This window comes from Thalia democratica, chromosome 5 (assembly GCF_965202585.1).
Source record: "Thalia democratica chromosome 5, ktThaDemo2.hap1.1, whole genome shotgun sequence".
Lineage (NCBI taxonomy): Eukaryota > Metazoa > Chordata > Thaliacea > Salpida > Salpidae > Thalia > Thalia democratica.
This window is the reverse complement of record NC_139169.1, coordinates 4,359,813-4,384,903: the sequence shown is the minus strand read 5'-3', so window position 1 is coordinate 4,384,903 and position 25,091 is coordinate 4,359,813. Positions and strand designations below refer to the sequence as shown.

The following is a 25,091-nucleotide window of genomic DNA, read 5'->3' as shown; positions in this document are numbered from 1 at the left end:
AATTCGAGCAATATTCGTTGATGAAATGGATGAAATGTACTTAAAGTTATAAGTTTTCATCATTATTACAAGTGATGATATAAATTACAGAATGTTGAAAATGTTTAGGCAAATCTCAAACGGCTTTTGTTAATATAAGTAAAAATAAAACTAGTACTTGCGAAGTTTATTGTATCACGTCACTAAACAAGTTTCATGCAGTATATTTGTTCAAAAATTACGACAAACTTTTCTTACAGTTTTTCAAAAAATTATACTTATTTTACAAATTTTTACTATGCAAAAATAAATATGTTTCAATGCTTATTTGTTGTACAATAAAAAAGAAAAGAATACAACTAATTTTGCAGGATATTAAAAAAAATAATAAAGAAGAAGTATGAGACAATTTGGTTCAATGTAAAGTTTAATTTTCATAATTGTTGGTTTTTCAATTTTTTTGTCAATTAAGTATAAAAAAAGTAGAATAAATAATAAAGACTGTTGTGTTGTAACAATGTTGTTTTTTAAAACAGCTAAAAATACTTTTTATTGAAAATTATTTTTTAACTTTAATAAATAGAGCTTTTGAAGCTAAAATTTAATATATTGGTAGAAATTATATCATTGGCTTTATTTAAAAGTAGAAGCAAAATAGCTAAACAAAATAAACAGTACAATCATTAATCAAGTGTCTTATAAAATAATAAGCTTTTAGTATTAAACAATATTTAAAGAATTAATGTTTATAAAGCTAAATTATCGATTGAATTTTAAAATTAGAAGAATAATTCTTGGATTTTATAAACATAACGTAAAATAAGAAACAAACTCACTAATATTTGTAGATTTACTAATATCCTAAATATTGTTATTATTTTATAATTGTTAATTAACCTTCTATAAACTATTACAAGAACATTAATTATTTAGAAAAGCGATTATTATAAATTTGTATATAAACTTTTATTTCTTATGGTAAAGTTTTAAATTATTGAAAAAATTTTATAATCTAAAAATTCAATAAAGTACAAAATTATAAAACTAAATCAATTTTAAAACTTTAAGACTATATTAATTTACCATGAAAAATAGTTTTTACTTAAGTAGTGCATTTAGTCAAGATAATAATAATTAGTATAATTTATCACTTAAATAAGTGATTATAAACTCGATTACGCTAAGCAAACATTATAATTATATATTATACTAGGTTAATATTTACGATAATATAGTAAGTGTTTTCGAATTATATTAGATTACGTCAGTAAATAATCTAAATAAAGTTTCATAAAGTTATGGCAAATTTTTGAAATAAATCACCTCATGTTTGTTATCTAAAATATTTATTTTACTGCTTATTTCTTTTGTAAAAAGTTATCGAAAATGACGTATTAAAAAGTAATCAAAACGGTTAGTTTAGAAGATATACTTGACAATTATGAAAAAATAAATAGTTTAATTTTCATTTGTATGTTGCAGTAAATTGCACGATGTATAATTCAGTCTTAGATTAATAAAAAGTTAAACTTTCTTAAATGATGGTCTATAAAGTTTTTGGTAGTAATTATAGCCACGAAAATAAAAAAGGTAAAACAACTTATCAGTATTGTTGTGTTAACCATAATTTATTAAAAAAAAATTGTAATAAAAATTCTTAAACCTGTAATTATTTTAAAAACTGTCCATAAACAGCTATTTTTGTTGGAAGTTACAAATTACTTCAAACTAGAAAAATTATAAGATGAATTATTTATTAGTTTAAACTTATATAAAATTTGTATATTGCCTTTATATAATTAAAATTTACACCAAAATCAATTTAATTTAAAAAAAAAATAACAAAAAGACTTTATTTGAATTAATTAAAGCTTTATTCATATTATTATATAAAAATATACGGTAAATCGATATTTGTATAGCTGACCATTCGTTGATTGTTCTAAAATGTTTTAAGAAGTTACCAATTAAACACGTATTGTACAGCAAAGAAAAAAAACAGTAAAAAACAATACAAAAATACAAATGCACTAAGTTTTAAATTCTATACGAAAGACAGTTTGTTAAGAGAACAAATTTTCAAATTTTAACTGACGTAGATTTTCGAAAAAAAAACTTATCATAACTAAAACTTTTTACAATGTCATAATTAAAAAAAGTTCAACTATTTATTAAATTAAGTACTTAACAAACTTGTTTTGTTTTATTCTAACGGACATTTTTGTTTGAGTTTCTATTGTAAAAAAAAATAAAAACATCTTTTCATATAACTAATAATTAATACTTTCGAAAAAACGTATTTAAATTAGTTTGTTGATTATTAAGTTTTCAACTTATATTTTCCAGATTTAATAAAGTATTATTTAATTGAAACGAAATAGGTTATAAGCATATTAGAGTATACTTATTTACTCTTAAAAATAAGTTTTAACTAAATTTGCAATTGCTTTCAAGTCTTGGTATCAATTTGATATATGATTGTTTTCTAGTCGTAGTTATAATTTTTTTCACTTTAATAAGTGATAACAAATTTTAGCCCTCATATTTAATTACCAATATTATAATAATTTTATTTTAATATATATGGAAATAATGTAATTTTTATTTACTACGTCACTAAATAACTGAAATACAAGTTTTTCAAAAGTTTCAGAAAACTTTTCTTACATATTTCAAATATTTGAATTACAGTTTGGGATAGTCTATAATAAAAATTAATAACTCTGTGTATAGTTGTTTTAAGAAAAAATCGAACATATGAAATGATTATAACTAGCTTTTAAATAAACGTAGTATAACTTAATCTATTATCTGAATATTTTTAAAGTTCTCTAAGTTGAGCAGAGTTGTACCAGCTTATTTTAAATTGATTAAATTACCTTTTTACAGTATTAAAGTTTTAATTTTTTTTATATCATTTCGCTAAACAAAATGTTTTACATAACATTTTTCAGAATTTATGGCGAATTTAGAAAACAATGTTTTAGTAATTTTAATCATATTTAAACTCTATTTGTTTGACAATATGGCATAAATTTAACATTGTGCTTCTATAATAAATAAAATATACTGATTAAAAAACAGTAGTAAATTAACAATATTCGAAAATATAAACGAAAACTATACATCTGAATTTTGTTTTAGTTGCATTTTGTTGTTTCAGTTTGTATATTAGATTAAAACATTTTTATCATTTTAAAGTTAATTAAAAATTTTCAAGCATTATAAATTTTATAGTAATAACTTTAACTATGGGCATAATTTTGTAATATGCATATGAAGTAAATGTTTTTTAAGCTTTGTTTTATTTCGTCATTTAACAATTAAACTTCAGTTTTAGTTTTAAATCATAACAAAATTTTTTATAAACAGATTTTACATAAAGAGAGTATTACGTAAAAAAATATCTATGTTTGTACTTATTTGATTTCTTGAAATATGAATTAAGTAATTGGTTTTAGAAATTTAAAATTCAAAATAGAAAAAAAGCTTTAAAAATATAAAATAAATAAAGCTATTAATACTGTATTTATATACAGTATTTATTAGTAACACAATTAGGAAAACATATACTATAAAAACACCTTTAAAGTAAAATCGATAAAAAAATAAAAGAAAAATTTCCTAACGTTGTTTTTACTACAATAAGATTTACAATTTTATTTAAAAACATAACTAATTTTAATAATTTCTAAAATAAAATAATTTATGAAAAAAATTATAAACTATTTTATACTTTTTTATGAAGAATATACTATGTATACAATTCTATAAATTTTTAAATCTTCATAATATAACTGTTAAATACTTATAATATTTGAATGCAGATTTTTTAGAAAATAAAAACAAATTTTTAAAGGCAAAGTTTATCACTTATAAATAAAATTCATTATATAAAACTTTTAAAAAAAGTATAAGTCTACAAAAACAAAACTTGTTTAATTACTTTTAGACTAAGCTTAATTACTTAAAAAACGATTTCCTTGATAGTTATATACATATTTATGCTGCGATAATAACAATTTGTATACATATTTCTTTGCAAGTCGTTACTTATTAATATTTTTATCACTTAAACATATGATTACAAAGTGCTTTCTTTTTAATATTGATACGACTTATTTTAATTAACTAAATTTATACATGAAAATATAGTAAACTACTGGTATTTTTATTATACTACGTCACTAAACATTTTAAATTCTCTCTTATTTAATTTTTACTCAAGTTACTATAGTTTTAAAACCTTCAACAAACAATAAACTAAATTCTTAATAATTAAATATTTTATATTTTTGACATTTTTAAACAATTTACTCATACAATTATCTACAATTGAGCAACTTTAAAATAAGCTGTAACATGGTAGATAAATGCTCATAAACTATTTAAATCATTTTGCCTAAACATTTACAACAAACTGTCGTTTTTAAAGCTAATTGTTCCTTGATTATTCTAAAACTAAATAAGGTATCGATTTAACAGGTGTTATAAAATAAAGATATAGATTAGTTAAAAATACAATATAATAATACAAATGTACTAAGTACTAAATTATGTACGGAAAAGTGTTTCTTTAAATAGCAAATTAAATTAATAAAGAATTTGGAATGAAATTTAACTATTATAACTTAGAACTTTTGTTATAATTGCAATAAATTCAGAAAATTCAAGGTTTTAATCGTACTAGTACTAAGAGTTTTTTATTTTGAAAAATACTTATTTTATAATTTAAGTACTTAACAGGTTGTTTTTATTTAATTCTTAAGAATATTTTCATTTGGATTTTCATTAGTATATATAAGAATATTATTTTAAACAACTTAAAATCTATACTTTTGATCAAAGTATTTACAGGAAATGTTGATAATTAAGGCTTAATTTAATTTCAACATATATTTTCTAGATTAAACAATATATTTTTTAATAAAAAAAGAAATATGTATAAGAATTTTATAATATACTTACTTATTCTCACAAATAAGTTTCAGTTAAATTTGTTTTTGCGCTCAAATTTTTGGTATCAACCTAATATATAATAGTTCCCGTAGTTCATTGTTTTGTCGTGGTTCAACAAAATTTTTATCACTTTTACAAGTGATTACAAATTACTAATACTAGTACTCAACAAGAAATACTTGATAATTGGTTTTTAATATATATGAAAATGAAGTCAGTATTTCTAAGTTTTATTATATTACATCACTGAATATTTTTTTCAATTACAGAAAACTCTTCTTACATATTTAAAATAAAAAACTTACAGTTTAAGATGTTTCAACACAAAACTTACATTATAATTGTGTCTGGTTATTTAAATAAAAAGTCGAACATATTTAATGATAAAAAGTTATTCTGAATGATAAGCAGTACAACTTAAGAAGTTTAATTTTGTTTAGAAAAGTGTAACAAAATATAAAATAACTTTTTTTGTGACTTAGAAAAATCTCAAAAAAGAGCCTTAAAATAAAGCAAAATTTCGAAATTGTTGTTTTAAAACAATTAGTTTAAACCTATAAAACTTTCAAAATTTGTAATAAAAACATTTTTTTCATTAAAAGTTTTAATTTATTTCAAACTAAAATAACTATAAGGTGCTAGTTTATATTGATAAGAAATTATTACATCGACCTTAAATGAAACTTAACTATAATTTAGTTTTAAGAAATATAGCTAAGAAATTTTTAACCAATTTGAAATTTTTTAATTATATGCTTTGATATTTACCACAGTACTTACTGTTCAATTAAATACAATACTGAAATTATTAGCACATATAAAAATACAATAAATAGATATATTTCAAGCTTAAAGTTTGTTAATTATTTCAAGGCTACAAAAATGTAAATGAAAAACAAATTACTTAACAAAGAAGTATTAAACTTAAATAAACTAAAAAATTTAAAAGCGTATTTACTGTATGGGAAGTGTTTACAAAAAAAATTTTTTGCAAATTAAAGTTAACATTAATTTTAATAAGTACTTATTTAAAGAAAGTAAATACTTTTTTTAATGTTAAGTTAATCTTAATTCAATGGAATTTTGGCAAGGCTTTAATCGTTCTAGATCTTAACTTTTATCGAACTTTATAATTAACTCAACATAGCAATAATTAAAACTTATCTAAATAAGAACTTAGTAAGTTGCTGTTATTATATTCCAACGAGCTTAACTTGTTTAGATATTCATTTAAAATCATTAATAAAAACTAATATTTAAAACAAAATAAAATCATAACTTTTATTACAATATAACAAATAGAAAATATTTATATTCAAAGAACTTAAATAAACTTAAACTGTTTAATAAACAATATTCAACCGCTTAAAAACCATAATTTTTTGCAAAATTTAAATGTGAAGAAAAATACTTTAGACTATGATTATTAGTTTATAGTAAAAAGATTTTCATCTTACTTGTGTCAATGTCTAGTAAGGCAATATTACATTAGAGTAGTTAAGGTCGCTAAATATTAATAATTTTATTGCGTTAGTAAAATATTTTAAGTGGACTACGGATGTGCATATTTTCTTAAAATTTTTATTAAGCTTAGAACTCATATGAAAAATAAATTAGTATTTCGGAGATTTATTTTATCATTTCCCTTAACAATTTAAATGCAGAATATTTTGACCAGAGTTATGACGAACTTCAATAATGTTTTTTTAGTAATTAAACTCATATTTTTTCTTAAAATAGTTTCATTTTCTTTGCAGTTTTGTTGATACTCTTAATATAAGTTAATTTTTTTTTTTAAACTTTAATTTAGATTTTGAAATATTGAATTTGTTTACTTAATTTTTAAGTTAGCAAAGGTTTAGCCATTTATACATTATAAACTTTAAACTTTTAAACATACTGAATTTAATTTTTTTTTGTAGAAATTTTTTTATGCTTATAAAATTTTATTATAACATGTAAATTTCAAAGAATCTATTAATAAAAGTAAACGTTAGTTAATGGATTTTACAAAAAATAAATTTAGATGTCAAACAGTGAATAGTTAGAATAGGGGTTAGCAACGTAAATAATTGACGGGCCGGATAAAAAAAAATAGTCCTCAGCGGGCCGGAGCATTTCGAGTGAGTGATCTACCGGATTCAGTCGGATCCTTTTTTAGATCCGGATCTTTATTCAAAAATGTTATCCGGATCCGGCTTAATATTAATTTTAGACAAGGTTTCCTATTCGAATATAACTAATTTTTTAAGACTTGGATTCGGATGGATGCTAATTGATCTGGTGTTTTAAAATTTTGAATCAATTTATTAATAACCAAGGTTATCAAGTACAAAATTAAGTTAATTTTTATTAAGTACTCATAATGCTATATTTATTACAGCTCTGGACCGAATTAATACTAGTTAGTTTTATAAAAACAATATTTTTTTTACTAAAAGTTACTCAACCCTAATATTTCAAACTATAACATTTTAAATTTTTAACTATTCGAAATTATCTACTTTTGGTAATCCTTGACTCGAGGCTACACTAATAATATTTTTCAGAATTTAAGTAACATTACAATATTAAACTACCATCTTTTAATTTTAAAAAACTTGTAAAAATTCATTCAAAATTTTGTTAGATTGTAAACTGTTATTACAAACATGAACAAATAAATATATAAATATAAATTAATATAAATGAAAAATACAACATTTAAAATGATTATAAATTATTTAAAATTGTAAGATTATAGAAAAAAAGAATAATTTAGATTTGAATAATGATAAAAATATATCATAAATTTGTTGTAATTTTAAAAGTCTCAAAATAGAAGTCTTAAAAAAAGAAAAAATTTCAATTTTTTTGTTTTAAAATAACGTGTTTAATTTTTGAATTTGGTAACTAAATAATTATTTTTATGGACAACTCTAATTAATTTCAAACTAAGAAAACTATAAGCTGATAGTTTATATCAAGGTTGCCACTGGTTTTCAAAAATACAAGTTTTTAGGTATATTTTTAGTTAGGTAAACCGTGAAAGTTAGTAAAACAACATTGAAAAGATACTGTAAAGATACTTCAAATATTTTTAATAATAAAGAAATGATTGATGATGACAAAACAAACTTTATCTATACAATCGATTCTTTGTTTGAAACCGAAATTTTACTAATTAACAAGTAAAAGCTGTTTAAAATTCCAGGTTTTAACTGAAGTTTTTAGTAATTATTGATCAAAACTCCAGGATTTTTATTCAAATTTTCTCAAGTTCTAGATTTTCCAGGCATTTTGGCAACATTAGAACTATTATCTGCTAGTGTATTGATATAAAATTAGTAAATTAGTCTTGAATAAACTTAATTATTTTTACAGTTTTAAGAACTTCAACAAATAGTGCACAAAGTTTAAAAAAATTTAAATGTTTGTAATACATACTTTAAACATGTACAAGAGTATTTATTGTTTAGTAAAAAGAATGTACCAACCCAACTTTAAAACAATAGCTTAATATAGTACTGAAAGTATTAGCATATATAAATTTAGAATTGTAACTAATTTAAATACTTATTATTCGTTGACTATTTCAAAACTAGAAGCATATCAATTAATTTTGACATTTAAAACTTAGTTAAAAAAATCAAAATTTTAGATATTTGATTTTGAAGTTTTAAACTACATTTTTTAAAATATTTAAACGATTAGTATTAAATAATAAAAACACAGATTTATTTAAAAACTACGAACATCGTCTTAAGACATTTTAATTTCTAAAATTTCCAATTTAATTTTTGTAAAATCTAATTCTAAACTTATTAGTAAAGATTTAATTTAAGTAAAAAACTTAAGTATTATATGTTTGTTATATATGTAAAATGAACTTACTATCCTATTATTATGTAATAAATAACTTTTGTATAATTTAGTTTTTGTACTAAAAAATTTGCTTTTTATTGAATAATATACTCGGCTGAGTATTGCCAGAGACAGTTGTTCCAAGCAGAAGTCTATTTTGTGATACTTATTTTATAATATATATGTATATATAATCAAAGTTCAAAACTTTCTTTTTTGAAGGCCAAAGAACTAAAATATATCATGAAAATACCAAACCAGCTGTATTTTAAATAATCTGAATAAAATAATTTTACACGAGAAAAATCTATAAAATTTGTCACAGTAGCAAATAACAAACTTAAGAGATTTAGTAACAACTGATGTTGTAAGTAGTTTAAATTATAAAAACTGTATAATGAGATTAATAGTTTATCAGATTTTTAAAAAATTCAATATCAGAATGGTTGTTTATTTGTAAAATACAAAGTTTTGATTAACTTAAAATTGTTTTCGTTTAGTCATAAAACTTAACGAATTCATTAATTAAATAATATAACATTAATTAACATTAAAAAGTCTTCATTATTACAAATAGGAATTCAAAACTAAACACAATGAATAAAAGATCTAAAAAACTAACAAATTAATATTTCAATAGTCAGTTAATCGACTTCATACTTTTTAATCGGAAAAAAAACCAAGTTAGTAATCTATTAATATAATCTTAAAAAAAAATAAAACACCGAAAAGTGTAAAACTGCAAATGCAGAGATTTTAGTGAAACAAAAATGCTTTTTAAGAGGCAAAGTTTCACTAACTTATACAATTTATTACCTGGAACTTCGAAAAAGTATAAGTTTACAAAAAACTAAAATTATTTGAAACTTTTAGACTATAATAAATTACTTTAAAAAAAGCTCTGCTAAATTAATATATACAAATATGCTAGCCTCAATAATAATTATTCGTATACATGTTTCTTTTCAAGTCGTTACTTATGAATATTTTTATCACTTAAATAAGTGATTACAAAATGTTATTTTTCAAAAAGTGATGTAACTTGTAATCTAAAACTAACTAATTTAAAAAATGAAAAAAAGTTAAACTAGTGATGTTTTATTATACCACGTCACTAAACATTCAAGTCCAATGTATTTGTTTAAAGATTTTGATACTTTTTTCTATTGTTATGATAAATCTACTTATACTTTATACGTGTTTAATGCAAAATATTTAAATTATATTGGATTATTATAAAAGAAATCCAACATAATCATCGCTTTTAAGTTATTCAAAAAATGTATAAAAAAATATTGAATCAATGTTTAGTTAAATTATATGAATGTTGGGTTTTAAACTTTGTTTTTGAATTATGACAGCTTTATAAAATAAGAATATTTATCAACATTGCTGTCATAAAAAAATTTCTCTACTGTGTAATTAATTTAAAAAATAAATAAGACTATGAAAAATAGTTTTGTTTTTGAAAGTTATTAATTGTTTTCAAACTAGGAGAACTAAAATATGAATTGTTTACAAATTTAAATTGATATAAAACAGTACTCTGATTGTACTCTGATTAATATTTATACCGAAGTCTCTGAAGTTTTAAAAGCTTCAACAAACAATGGAAGTATAAACTGATTTAAATTTTACTGTTTCTGATACGAATACACGATTTAGGCATGTAACTATGTACGAAAAAAAAAACTTTAAATAAATATTTAAATTGAAAAAAAAAAATTAAATTTTTTTTATACCCATTCAAAGAAATTGTCATTTCTAAAATTCTTTAAATGTTAATTATTTTAAAAGTACTTTAGTACGTTTGGAATTTAACAGGTATTAAAAACAAATATATAGAACAGTTAAAAATACAATACAATAATACAAATGTACTAATTGCTAAATAAGTGCAGAAAAGTTTTTTTTTTTTAAGGGACATTTGAAATTAATATGACCAAGAGTTTAAAAAAAAAATTTATAATTAAACACTTTAGCACTTTTTACAATGTAATAATTAAAAATATTAAAAAAAAGGTTTTAATCGTACTAACACTAATAATATTTCAATTTAAAAAATACTTATTTTATAAATTAATTACTTAATAATAAATTTGCGGACTTTTTGTTAGGATTTTTATAAGATTATATATAGAAATATCATTTCAAATAACTTAAAATAACTTTCGATAATAAGAACATGTTGAATACTAAGACTTAACTTGATTTTTAACTTTTATTTTCCAGATTAAAAAAAGTGTTATTTAATAAAAAACGAAATATGTTAAAAGAATTTTACAATATACTTATTTCTCTCACAAATAAGTATTAATTAATTTTGCAAATGTGCTCAAGTTTTGGTATCATTTTGATATGTAGTTGTTCAATAGCCGTTAACAACAAAAGTTTTATCACTTATACAAGTGATTACAAATAATTAACACTCATCTTCCAAGCACGAATACTATAGAAACGGGTTTTTAATATATATATGAAAATAAAGTCAGTATTTTTAAATTTTATTATATTACGTCACTAAAATAACTCACATTTTATAGAATTTATGACGAACTTTTCTCACATTTTTACAACAGATTAACTTACAGCTTAGAACAGTTAATAACGAAAATGAATAACTCTGTGTATAGTAGTTTAAATAAAACAACATTCAACATATTAAATGATTACAAGTTATTCAAAATCGTTAAGCTAAAAAATTTAAATAAGTTTAATTTTGAACTATAAATGATAAAAATACTTTAAAAATTTTTTCGTGAATTTGAAAAGTCTCAAAGAAGAAACCTCGAAATCAAGAAAAACTTTAAAGCTTATCATGTTAACATTTTTTTACCTTGTAGAAATTTTTTAATTGGTAACAATAATATTTATTTGTTTTCACAGCTCAATTTATTTCAAACTAAAAGAACATTAAGCTGCTAGTTTATATTGCTGAAATACAAGTATCATGGCCTTGATAGAAACTACATTAAAGTTTTGAAAACTTTAACAGATTGTGCACAAAATTTCAATAACTTTCAAATTTTAGAATTACACTTGACTCTATACCAAACTACTTATTGTTCAGTCGAAAAGTGTACCAACACTACTTTGAAATAAATTGAAACAAAGTTACCAAATACTAATGGCAATTTTCTTACAAGCTTTTTAGTTATTTTTGTTTAAATTTCAAGGTTTTTATTTCAAAATTTATCAAATTTCAGGTTTTTCCTGAGTTTTTTGGCCTAAACTGTCAAATTCTAGGTTTTTTGGCAACTCTGTTAATACACTACTTAAATTAAATAGAACAAATAGTTATCTTATAAGCTCATTTTACGTTGATTTTAAAGAAACTACACAAATTTAAATTTAACATACATTATTTAATAAAAAACAATAAAGACAATTTAAAAAATATAAAAATGTACTAAGTGTAAAAAAGTATTTCTAGGAAAGTAAACGAACAATAACTTAACTCAAATTTTAAAAAAGACTTGATGTTTTAAATTTAACTATTTTTTTCTGTGTTAATCGAAAACAATTTAACAATGTTTTCCAAAGTTTTAATCGTATTACTTAACAAATTATTGTTATAATATTCTTACTGATGTTTCTGTGGAGACTTTTATTGGAAAACATCAAAAAAATTATTAATTCAAACAATTTAAATTCTGTACTGTTAATCGCGATATAAAAAGTCCACTATTAAGATTTAATTTATTTAACTTATATTTTACAGATTAAACAAAGTAACATTTAATAAAAAAGAGATATCTTAGAAGTATTTTATATTATTTTTGTTTACTCTCAGAAATGAGGTTTATTTACATTTGCACTAATGCTTAAGTTAAAGTATTATCAATAACATAAACAATTGTTCCTGAATCGTCGATTATCATAGTGTTTTATCACTTTTACATGTGATTATAAATTACGGGCCTCATTTACCTGCTATTGCCTCAGAGACCGCCGATTATATATACACGAAAATGAAGTCAGTATATCTGAGTTTTTTTTTATATTACGTCATTAAATAATTCAACTTTTTATCAAAAATTACAGCAAGCTTTGTTTACATATTTTAAATGTATATAATAAGAGTTCAACACCGTTTATAATAAAAATAAGTAGTTCAGTGTATAGTTATTTTAAGAAAAAATGAACACATAAATGATTATAAGTTGTTCATAACAGTAAAACAACTTAAAAGAAGTTCAATTTAAATTTGAAAAGTGTTAAAGTTTTTTAACTTTTATTTTAAAAGTCCTAAAGCAGAAGCCTCAAAATTAAGAAAAAGTTTCAAAATGTTTTTTTAAAAACGTTAAATGTTTTAAATTGGTATAAATGAAATTATATATTTATTGACAGCTCAGTTTACTAAAAACTAAGAGAACTGTAAGCTGCCATAAACAAAAGCTGGTAGTTTACATCAAGGTTGCCACTGGTTTTAAATTTTTTTTTTCTAAATTTTCTGAATACTTTTCATGTACATGTGTTTAGGTATATTTATAGTTTGAAGATAAGTTTAGGTTAAAAACTGTGAACGTTAGTTAACAACATTGAAAAGATACCGTAAAGATACTTTAAATTAGTTTATTAATAATAAAAAAATTCATGATGGCAAAAAAAACTTTATCAAAACGATCGATTTTTTGTTTGAAACCGAAATTTATCTACTTAACAAATAAAAGCTGTTTAAGATTCTGAAGTTTTTGGTAATTACTGATCAAAACTCCAGGTTTTTTTTAATTTTCTCAAATTCCAGGTTTTCCAGGCTTTTTGGTAACCCTGTAACTATATATTCTATTGTAGATTGATATATAACTAGTACATTGGTCTTGATTGAGACTTAATTATTTTTTACAGTTTAAAAAGTTCAATAAATGGTGCACATAATTAAAAAAAATTTAAAGTTTTCGAATTACATACTTAGAATATTTACTACAATACTTATTGTTCAGTGCCACTTTGAAACAATAGTTTGATACACTACAAATATTAGCATATATAAGTATAGAATGAATACTTATCTTAAAATCTCATTTTTTGTTGATTATTTCAAACTAAAAAAATATGGAGTAAACATACATTACTTAAAAAAAACAATTAAAGAAAAAATATTAAAGTTTACTAAGTGTAGACTAAAGTTTTTCTAATAAAAATCTAAATTATCATTAAAATTAATGCAAATTTTAAAACAGCGTACCGTTTTAAATGAAACTACCCTTTTCTATTATAACTAAAAATAACTTAATAATGTTATTCCAAAGTTTTAACACTAGTATTAAGTTTGTCGAGCTGTGGTAACAACTGAAAATAAAAATTCATAACTAGTTAACTAGCCTGTAAGCGGTTGTTTATTCATAACAACTGAAAATAAAAATTCATAACTAGTTAACTAGCTTGTAAGCGGTTGTTAATATGTTCTAACGAAATTTTTCATAAGTAAACATCCATAAAATATTATACTTCTAATAAAATATAACAATGAAAAATAATATTTAAGCAGTAATAAAATTACTAATAACATTTATTCACAAATAAAGTACTAATTTATTTAAAAAAGTTGAAACTGTTACTTAAACTATTTACTTTCAGAAAAAGGCTTCTTTAAAAGTAGCAACTTTATTATGCTTTATTAAGTTGCTATTTTCTACTAACAAGTGATAGATACTTAAATTTTTATCACTATAATAAGTGATTAGAAATTGGTATTCGATAGGTAAAGTTATCATGACCGTAAGCAGAATAATTTAAATATGAAAATAGAGTAAGTTCTACAGAAGTTTATCATGCTACGTCACTAAATAACTAATCAATTTTATAGCTCATTCGTTGATTATTCTAAAACTACTTAAATAAGGAATCAATTAAAAAGGTATCGTATATTAAAGATATAGAAAAGTTAAAAATACAACACAATCATACAAATGTATTACTTGCTAAACTATGTACGGAAAAGTGTTTTATTGAAAAGTACATTTGCAATTTAAACTAATCAAGAATTTTGAATGAAATTTAATTATTATTACTAAGAACTTTTATTATAAATGAATTAAGTTCAGAAAACATAAGGTTTTAATTATACTAGTAGTATTTTTTTTAATACTTATTTTATATTTTAAGTACTTAACAAGTTGTTTTTATTTTGTTCATAGGGATATTTTAATTTGGATTTTCGTTAGATTATATGAAAGAATATTATTTCTAACAACTTAAAGTTTATACTTTTGATAGAAAATATTTAAAAGAATATGTTGATTATTAAAGCTTGTTTAATTTCAACTTATATTATACAGTTTAAACAAAGTATAACTTAATAACAAATTAAACATGTTATAAGTTATTTACAAAATAGTTATTTACTCTCAGAACAATTTTTATATACATTTGCACTTACAGTCCAGTTTAGCTATCAATTTGATATGTAATTGTTCCATAGTCGTTTCACAAAATTTTCTAATCGCTTTAATAAGTGATTACAAATAATTAAATACGATTGTTTAAATAAAAATTATTAGAAACTGGCATTTAGATACATACTAAAAAAGTCAGTGTTTATAAGTTTTATTATATTACGTCATTAAATAATTCAAATAGATTTTTTCCAAAACTACGGAAAAGTTTTTTTACACTTCTAAATAAATTAACTTAAGTTCAGGATAGTTAATAATAAAAATGATTAATTCTAAGTATAGGTGTTTTAAGAAAAAAAATCCCTACGTATTAAATGATTAAAAGTTTATCATAATTCAAAACATAAACAATTTTAATTAAGTTTAATTTTGTTTTTAAAAAATTTAAAACTTTCTGAAAAAGTTATCCGTGAATTTTAAAAGTCTGAAAATAGAAGCCTAAAGTTAACCAAAACTTTCAAAACTCTTATAATTAAATAATTTGGTTAAACATGTAGAACTTTTTATAAAGGTAGCAAAAATAATTATTTTAATTAAAAGCTTTTTTTTATTTCAAGCTAGGAGAACTATAATCTGCTAGTGTGATAAAAAATTAGTAATTTAGTCTTGAATGAAACTTAATTATTTTTACAGTTTTAAGAACTTCAACAAATAGTGCACAAAGTTTAAAAAATTTAAAATTTTTGTAATACATACTTTAAATATGTACAACAGTATTTATTGTTCAGTCAAAAGAATATACCTACCCAACTTTGAAACAATAGTTTAATATAATACTAAAATTAATAGCGTATATAAATATAGACTAATAAGTTATATTGAGAGCTCATTGTTCAAAAATTGCTTTAAAACTACAAAAATATGAATCAAAAACAGATTACTTACCAGAGAAGTGTTAAACATAACACAAAAAAAAAGTAGACATAGTGTATGGGAAAAGTTTATAAAATAAAATTATTTGCAATTTAATCTTAACAGCAACTGAAAAAGAACTTATTTTATAGAAATTAGCTACGTTTTCTTATGTTAAGTTAGCTACAATTCAATGAAGTTTTGGCAAGGCTTTAGTCCTACGAGAACTTGAAATTTCTATCGAACTTTATATTTAATTTAACATAGAAAAAATGAAAAGTTTCATTTAAGTAGGAGCTTAGGAAGTTGTTTATTTTTAAATTGCAACGAATTTAGTTCGTTTAGAATTTTAGATCTTCTTTAAGAAGCATTAATACAAACTATTAATTAAAATATAATCAAATCATAACATTTAGTATAATATAACTGTAACAAAATATTTATATCCAAAGAACCTTAGCAAATTATAAATGTTCAATATACCATTTATAATCTCTTAAAAAAGTATAATTTCCTCAAAATAGAAATGCGTTAAAGACTGGTTGTGTAAAGTTGGGTAAAGATACTAGACTTTTTTGTTTACAGTTATAAGGTTTTCTTATTAATTTTATTTATGATTGGGTAAATTACAATAAAATACTTTGGTCGCTAGTAATTAATAACTTGTATAAGTGATCACAAATTATCTTTGGATGTGCAACAAATATAGAGCTTAAAACTGATAATGAAACAACAATTAGTATTTCGAAAGTTTATTATGTTAGGTCAATAAACAATTCAAATGCATTCAGATTTTTATGACCAATAGTTTTGGAAGAAATAAGTTTATTATAACCAACAACTTTTCACAATTTTATAATTAAAAAACATTCATAAAACCAAAGATTTTAATCTTACTAATACTAAAAATGTTATGAATTTAAAATAAAAAAAGACGTTTTTATAAATTATATACTTACAAATTGTTGTTATTTTATTGTTACGGACGTTTTCATCTGTATATTAATGGAAAAATATTTATAAAAACATCATTTTAAACAACTTAATTTAATACTTTTGATAAAAAGTATAAAAAGAATACGATGATTATTATGATTTCAAATTTTATTTTGTAGATCAAACAAAGCATTATTTAATAAAAACGAAATGTTTTAAGTATTTTACAACATTCTTGTTTACTCTCAGAAAAAGTTTTGATTAAATTTACACTTACAATCAAGTTTTTTTATCACTTTCACAAGTGATTAGAAATAATTAACCCCTCAAACTCTTCATCAAATTTATCAGAAACCGGTAATTATATACATACGGAAATAAAGTCAGTGTTTCTGAGTTTTATTATATTACGTCACTAAAAAAACTCGCAAGCATTTGAATAAGACTTTTTTAAAAGTTATGACGAAATTTTCTTACATTTTTAAACAAATCAACTCACATTTTAGGATAGTTGATAATAAAAATGAATAACTCGGTGTATGGTCGTTTTAATAAATCAATATCCAATACACTAAATGATTATAAGTTATTTAAAATGGTAAAGCAAAACAACTTTATATAATTTTCATTTTGATAAAAAAGTTTCAATAGATTAATAAAAAAAACCTTATTCGTGAAAAGTTTCAAAACAAAAGCCTTAAAACTAATAAAATAATTTAAAACAGTTGTTTAAAAAAAAGTTATTAAAATGTAAAGAATGTTTTAATTTGGCAACATAAGTGACTGTTTTCATTGGCAGTTCTAATATATTTCAAACTAAAGCAACAGTAAACTGCTAGTTTATACTGTTAAAAAATAGGTAACATGGCCTTGATTGAGACTTCAATATTTATAATTTCAATAGGTAGTTGTATTTGAACTTCAATATAATTTTTGAATTACATACCTTCATTATATACAACAGTATTTATTGTTCAGTCAAAAGTATGTACTTACACAACTTTGAAACAATAATTTATTACGATGCAGAAATTGCTAGCCTATTGAAATATATAATAAAAAGTTATTTTGAAACCTAATTATTCAATAATTGCTTTAAAACTACAAAAATGTGAATTAAAAATCAGTATTTAACAAAGAAGTTTTAAACATAATACATAAAAAAATATAAAAGCGTACTTAGTGTATAGGAAATTTTGACAAAAAATAATTATTTGCAAAATAAACTTAACAGTAGTTCAAAAAATGTTTTTATAAACGTACGTTTTTATGTGTTATGTTAGTTACAATTCAATGGAATTTTGGATAGGCTTTAATCGTACTAGTACTTAAAAATTATATTAAACTTTATTTTAACAGAAAGGTAAAAAGTTTTATTAAAATAATAACTTAGTAAGTTGTTGTTGTTATATTACAACGAAATTAGTTCGTTTAGATCTTCTTTTAGAAGCATCAACAAAAAGTAATATGTAAAACAAAATCATAACTTTTAGTATAATATAACTAAAAGAAAATATTGATATTCAAAAACTTTCAATAAATTTAAAGTTTTTAAAAAAATATAATTTTATACAAGATTAAAATGTGTTAAGAACAGCTTTACACTAATCTATTTGATTAAAGTAATTAGGTTTTCTTATTATTTGTGTTAATAATTCAGTAAAGTTATTTTAAAATACTTTGTTCGAAAATAATTAATAAGTTTTATAAGTGTTCATATATTAAATCTGGGTGCGTAGGTTCTTTGAGATTTGTTTAAAGCTTTGAATCGAAATGAAATTAATACTTCGGAGATATATTATATTACGTCACTAAACAATTTAAATATAACGTTCGTTATGATAAAAGCTATTTTCATCATAAGTTATGACGAACTTTGGTAATAATTTTTAATATCGTAACTCATACTATCAACAATAGTGTTTCTTTTTTATACAGTTTTGTTGATACTTGATTTAATTTAAAATTATAAACAACGTTTATTTATATTTTGAGATTTTGCATTTATTTAGTATATTTATAAATAAGCAAATTTTTACCAATCTATATATTATAATTTTGAAACTTTTGAATATGCCTAATCATAACTTTGTTTAAATTTTCAGGCATTAAAATTTTTAATTTTACTACAAATTAGCTCAGTCCAACTTATTGTTTTACTATACTTGAAAAGTTCAGAGTTTTTTTTTCAATTAAACCGGGTAAAAAATAACAAAGTTATTAGCACTTTTTTATAATTTAAATAGGCTCTTTACTTTACAGTAAATTGAGCAATGCTTCTTAGTTAATACAAACAACTATTATACTTTTGATATTATAAAGAAAATCTTTACAATACAATTCCCCCAAAAATCTTTTGAAAACCATAAAATCAAACACAAATATTTTTGTAATAATTTATTAGCAAAGAAAAGAATTAAACAAATCACAAAAAAGCACAGTTTGGTAGAAACCTGGACGAAATAGAAAGTTAAAAAAAAAAAAAAAAAGTATTTTGGTCAATATTTAAAAATCACTGTGTCAAAAATTTTTAAGCAGCGAACATTAAAAAGTTTCGTAGAGTTTTTAAAAAGTGTTAGATTAAAGGCACAAAAAAATAAATTTGATCAAATTATTACAAAGATAAAGAACTAATAAAATAGTCGATTTAAATTTGGTGAATTAAATTTCATGATATTTTGTATGCATATAAGATAGCTTGTAAACTTTAATAAAATGTCATAAAATTTTATACATATTTATAAAGTTCGGTGTTTGTTACTATTTTCATTTAGTTTTGCATTATTAATAGTTAAATTATTAATAGTTAAAGCTTTAATAAAATTGCTTATATCTAATTAAAAAGTGAGATTAATTTGTTTCCGTCACTTGTAAGTTAACAATTTTCAAAAAAAAATCTTTGAATTTTTTTTTATATCATACTTATAAAAATAATTATTCAAAAAGTAAGAATACTTTCAACAAACAAAAACTTTAAAAAGTGAATCAATTTTAATCTTTCAATAAGTATTCAGTATTTTTGACTTGATAAAATTATAAAAATTATAAATCGACAGGTCCTAGGTTCGAGTCTAGGTGGAGTCACATTTATTATTTTGTAAAAACTTGATTGTAACTGCTCTTTAGAAAATCCACGTAACTTCTCATTGACGTAATGCTTTTCTCCGATTGGTCCAATTGTTCCCTGACGTCATCAAACCGCATCTGCCATTTCCGCACCGCCTGAATACAGTTTTGTGTTAGGGGATTTTTATGTAATACTTCAAAGTTGCTATAAATGAAATTATTGTAACGGTTGTAAATAATTTATTGAAACAAACTTGAACCGTCATGAGTTCTTATAAACTAAATACATTAAGAAAAGTTTAAAAAAAACCTTAATTTATCTATTTTTTCAAGTTACTTTATTTTGAATTTAACATTGAAAATAGTCAAGACAACTAACTATAATTCATAACTTTAAGTAAATTAAAATAAGACTTCAATCACTAAAAGTTAAGTTTTGTGCTTATGAATCTTCATACTACTTTTTTGAACTTTTTTTTTAACAGGTGTTAGATTAATTTTACATATTGAAAACCAATATATAATCAAAGGTTACTAACATCGTCCTTTGACCTTTTAATTTCTAGATTTTCCGATTTCATTCTGGTCAAATCTGATTCCAAACTTATTAGTTTCGACTGTAAAGCGTTTTCCTGTAGTAATGTCAAATTTAAACAAGAATTATAAGCAAAATAAATAGAAATACATTTTCCAAAGACAAAAAAATTGAGTTTGATACAAATTCAGATTTAAAAAACTAAGTTAAAATAATTTATTTTTAATATTAGTTTTCTTTAAACAACAGAAAACTGAAATATAAAACATTAAAAATGTATCTAACTAGTTGTACTTCAAATAATCTGCCTAAATTTGTTTGAAAATAGTAAAAAACCAGAAACTTTTGTAGCAGTTACAAACTCTAATAACAGGGAGATTTTCTGAAAAATATTTTGAATTTAATTATTACTTCTACCAGGGTTCTCACTGGTTTTTGAGAATATTTTTTCGATTTTATGAATTTTTTCAATGCTTTTGAAAGTACACTTTTTTGGGCCAATTTTTAGCTTAAAGTTAAGTTCAAAGTAAAAAATTGTGTCAAATAGAATAAAAAAATTGAAAAGATACTGTAAAGCTTTGTAAAATATATTTTTTAATAAAAAAAAATTTGACAATCCAAAAAAAAATATGATAGATTTTTCGTGTCAAATAAAAATTTTACTACTTAAAGTATAAAAATTGTTTAAAATTCAAGGATTTTTAGTATTTTCTATTCAAACTTCCAGTTTTTTTTTCAATTTTTCAAAATCCAGGTTTTTAGGATTCTAAATTTTGTGAATATCTTTATAAAAAACTGAGGTTATATTATTCAATTTCAAAATTAAAAATTTTGTTTAGAGTTCAGAGAACTAAAATTTAAATATTACAATAGGTATCTGAAACACATAATAAGTTTGAATTTATAAAAATTAAAGCAATTTTGAAACTTTTACACTATATCAATCTACATTCAAATAAAAAGTTTTACAAAAATACTGCAATAATGTGTAAGTTGAGATGATGATAAGCTTAAATAACAAGCTGTTTAGTAACATTAAATTTACCACTTTTATAAGTGATTATAAATTTAAGTTTAAAAAAATACTAAGGTTTAATGTTCAATTTAGTAAGTTTATACATAATAAAATGAAGTAAGTGTTTTGGTGTTGTTTTTATTTTACGTCACCAAGTTATTTACATGCAGTTTCCATGGTTGCCACTCAAAAAGCTGAGAAGAATTTCCTGACTTTTCCTGACTTTTTACCAAAGTTTTCCTGACTTTTCTAAATCAAACTCTTAAACTAGACTTATTCTAAAATACATAATCTAACACTTAAAACTATATAAAACTTCCAATCTAACTTTAATACAGGTTTTAAACAATAGTTTTTTGCTGAATTCTATAATCAAACTTCCAGTACATCACTTAAACCATCTGTGTATGATTGATGTTTGTAATAAACAGCTCTATTAGCAAAATTCTTGTATTTTTACCTTATAAACACAGCTTGTCTGAAAAACGAAACAGTTTTTTAGCAAATCCTAGCATAAATGTATCTAGATAAACAAACGACATATAAGGAACTTTTACAATTAAAACCTTGAATTAATAACGAACTTTCACAACTAAAATCTTAAAACAATAACAAGTTTTTACAGTTGAAACCTTAAAACAATAAAGAACGCAATTTTTTAGAGTTCACTAGTATAAATGTATCTAAATGAACGAAACGACATATAAGGAACTTTTACAATTAAAACCTTAAATTAATAAGGAACTTTCATTCAGAAAAATCTTTTTCAGAAAGCCAAGAATTTTTGAAATATGTAAACTTTGGCATAATTAAAATATAAAAAAACAATTAAATACTGATCTGAAAAAAATAATAATGGTTAGTCTGAGTTTAAAAACCCAATACATAAAGTGTTAGTTTTCTGTACAAATAAATCTAATCTAACACCTTAATACAAAAATAAATTTACTCTCTATCAGTAATAAGCTATTTATTTAACTAAAAAAGTAAACTTTAGTCAGATTTAGCATATAAGTTGTAAAATAAATCTAGTGATAAAAATTTAGCGTATAAGTTAAAAATATCTAGTAATAAAAAGTATTTACTTAAAACATGTTTTACTTATATAAATTGTTCACTTAGTTCAATAAAATACACCCAATATTTAATATAAAATCCTTAAATAAAAAATAAAAAAGAATATACTTAAGTGACTGTAAAAAAAGACATAAAAAAGTAAACTATATATCTGATGTATAAAATATTTCCTCTTATCATTTAGTATAAAATTTGTAACAAATAAATATACTCTTATATACTTTAAAAACTTGAGTTACTCTCCAAAAAATACAAATAATAAGTAAATTTAATCTTGGCATATTATACCTCTCTTAAAACTTGTTTAAAAAAATTAAACAAATTTGAAAAAGTTATAAAGAGGTAAAGTATACACATTAACTTGTTACATCAAACACTAAACTAACTGCTTAGTTATAAAGAACTCAATTGTTTACTTGAACAAAAAACTCTTTGATTCTAAAATTATGCTAGATAAACTTTTGTGTATATATCACAGTTTCACTATGGAAGTGTCCTTGCTACAGATCATAAATACTAAAAAGCTTACAAAATCTGCTTGTTCAAGTAGGGTACTTGTTCAATATGTTAATAGAAAATTTTTGCAGTATTATAAAGGATATTTTACTAATTTATACCAGCTGAAGGCATTGGAAATAAAACTAAATATTTTTGTAAATTTTTAGGAAAATTTTGGAATTTTTTTCTGACTTTAAAGGACTTTTATTTAACTTTTACCACTTAAAGGCTTTGGAAAACAAGGAATTTCGTAAATTTAACCTGACAAAATTTGACTTTTTTTTTTTTTTTTTAATCAAATTTCCTGACTTTTCCTGACTTTTTTCAAAACCCCCCATTTTTTCCTGACTTTTGTAATTTTTTCAAATTTTTCCTGACTTTTCCTGATTTCCTGACTTTTCCTGACCGAGTGGCAACCCTGAGTTTCAGTTGTTCAAAAATTATGAAAAATCTTAATAACGATTTTAAGATTAAATTTGCATATATTTGAAAAATGTTTGTTAGGCAAAAACAACTTGTTTTTGTGCTTATTTGCTTTATGAAGAATTATCAAGTTCATCTAAATTTTTACCTATCTCAAAACAGCTAAATGTAAAAATTTGTTTGACAATTTGAAAAAGTGTATAGTTTATTTTTCGTTTGTAATATGTGTTTTAATTTTTGTATTTTCATTTTGTTTTACATTATGACAGCCTCAAAAAAGAAAAAGTAAAACAATAACTAAAAATAGGTAATAAAAAAATTTTCCCAACTGTGTAAATCTTTAAAAGTAGCTGTCAAAATAACTATTTTGTCTACAAATATAACTTCCTCAAGTTTAACGTTACCTTTTGAAACTTTTCACTAGTTTATATTGATATAAAGTTAGTATAAAGACTTTAGTTAAAAATTCATTATGTCACTAGTGTTTTAAAAACCCCAAGATAATGTGCACGTAAAGCAGTTAGTTATCAAGATAAAAAATAAATTATATTTATAGAAACTATATCATTGACTTTAATTAATAGTAAAAACTACTTAACAAAAAAAACAGTCCTTAGAGGAAATATATTTTTTAAAAGAACACATTTGAAAACTAAAGTTTACAACGATTTTAATAGAATTAAACTTATTGTGCTATTAAAGAACTTAGTTTATTAAAACAAAGTGATTTTCTTAACCTAGTAACAATTGTGCGAAAATTTAGTGAGATTTAATTGTACTAGTGCAGAAGTTCTATGTATTATTAATAAAAAAAACATAGTAAGTTGTTGTTATTATATTTTATCTAACTTGATTCGTTTCACTTTACAACTATTCGAACAAGTTATCAATATAACATGTGTAACCCATCAAAGAAACAAATTGAAGTACTAAACTATTTACAAAAAAAAAACAAATGTACTGAGTATTTAGAAAAATGGATTTTAAAAATACACAGTTGCAAAACAAACTTAACAAAATTTTAATATAAATTAACATATAAAAACTAATTAAGTTTCTCTATTTTAAATAAATAGCTATTTAAAATAAATTTTCAACCTTAAACCGTGCTAGTACTAAAAGTTTAGTTGAACTGTATTATCAGTTTAAAATACTATTAATTATGGCCATCATCAACAAGGTCGAAATGTTTTATGCTATCGATAATAAACAATGTACTTCACCACACGACCAACAACAACAGCATCCGAGACAACGTACGCGAGGTTTCGCCACTCAATGAGTCTTTATAAAGAAAAATCGGTCTTAGATAGCCTCGGATGCTCTTGTTGTTGGTCGTGTGGTGAAACTGTTTGTTTGTTAATTTTTAACAGAAAACTTTTACTATTTTATTGTATGATCATCTATTAGAAAACATTAACAATAGTTAGTATTTCAAATAAATTTACTAGTAAGTTTAATTTCTATTTACGTGAGTACAAACTCGATATGCTATAATTAGTTTTACCAC

The 25,091-nt window shown here is 21.8% G+C and overlaps 1 protein-coding gene across 1 annotated transcript in view; it reads right to left on the bottom strand.

Moving 5' to 3' along the window:
• Positions 1 to 25,091, bottom strand: part of LOC145835645 (outer dense fiber protein 2-like) — a 133,976-nt gene that overhangs the window by 87,720 nt on the left and 21,165 nt on the right. Inside the window, exons 16-17 of the mRNA XM_082943324.1 lie at positions 20,573 to 20,665; positions 20,073 to 20,189 (exon numbers count right to left, since the gene is read on the bottom strand). Coding sequence (XP_082799450.1) covers positions 20,073 to 20,189; positions 20,573 to 20,665 — 210 coding nt within the window. The remainder of the gene's footprint in view (positions 1 to 20,072; positions 20,190 to 20,572; positions 20,666 to 25,091) is intronic.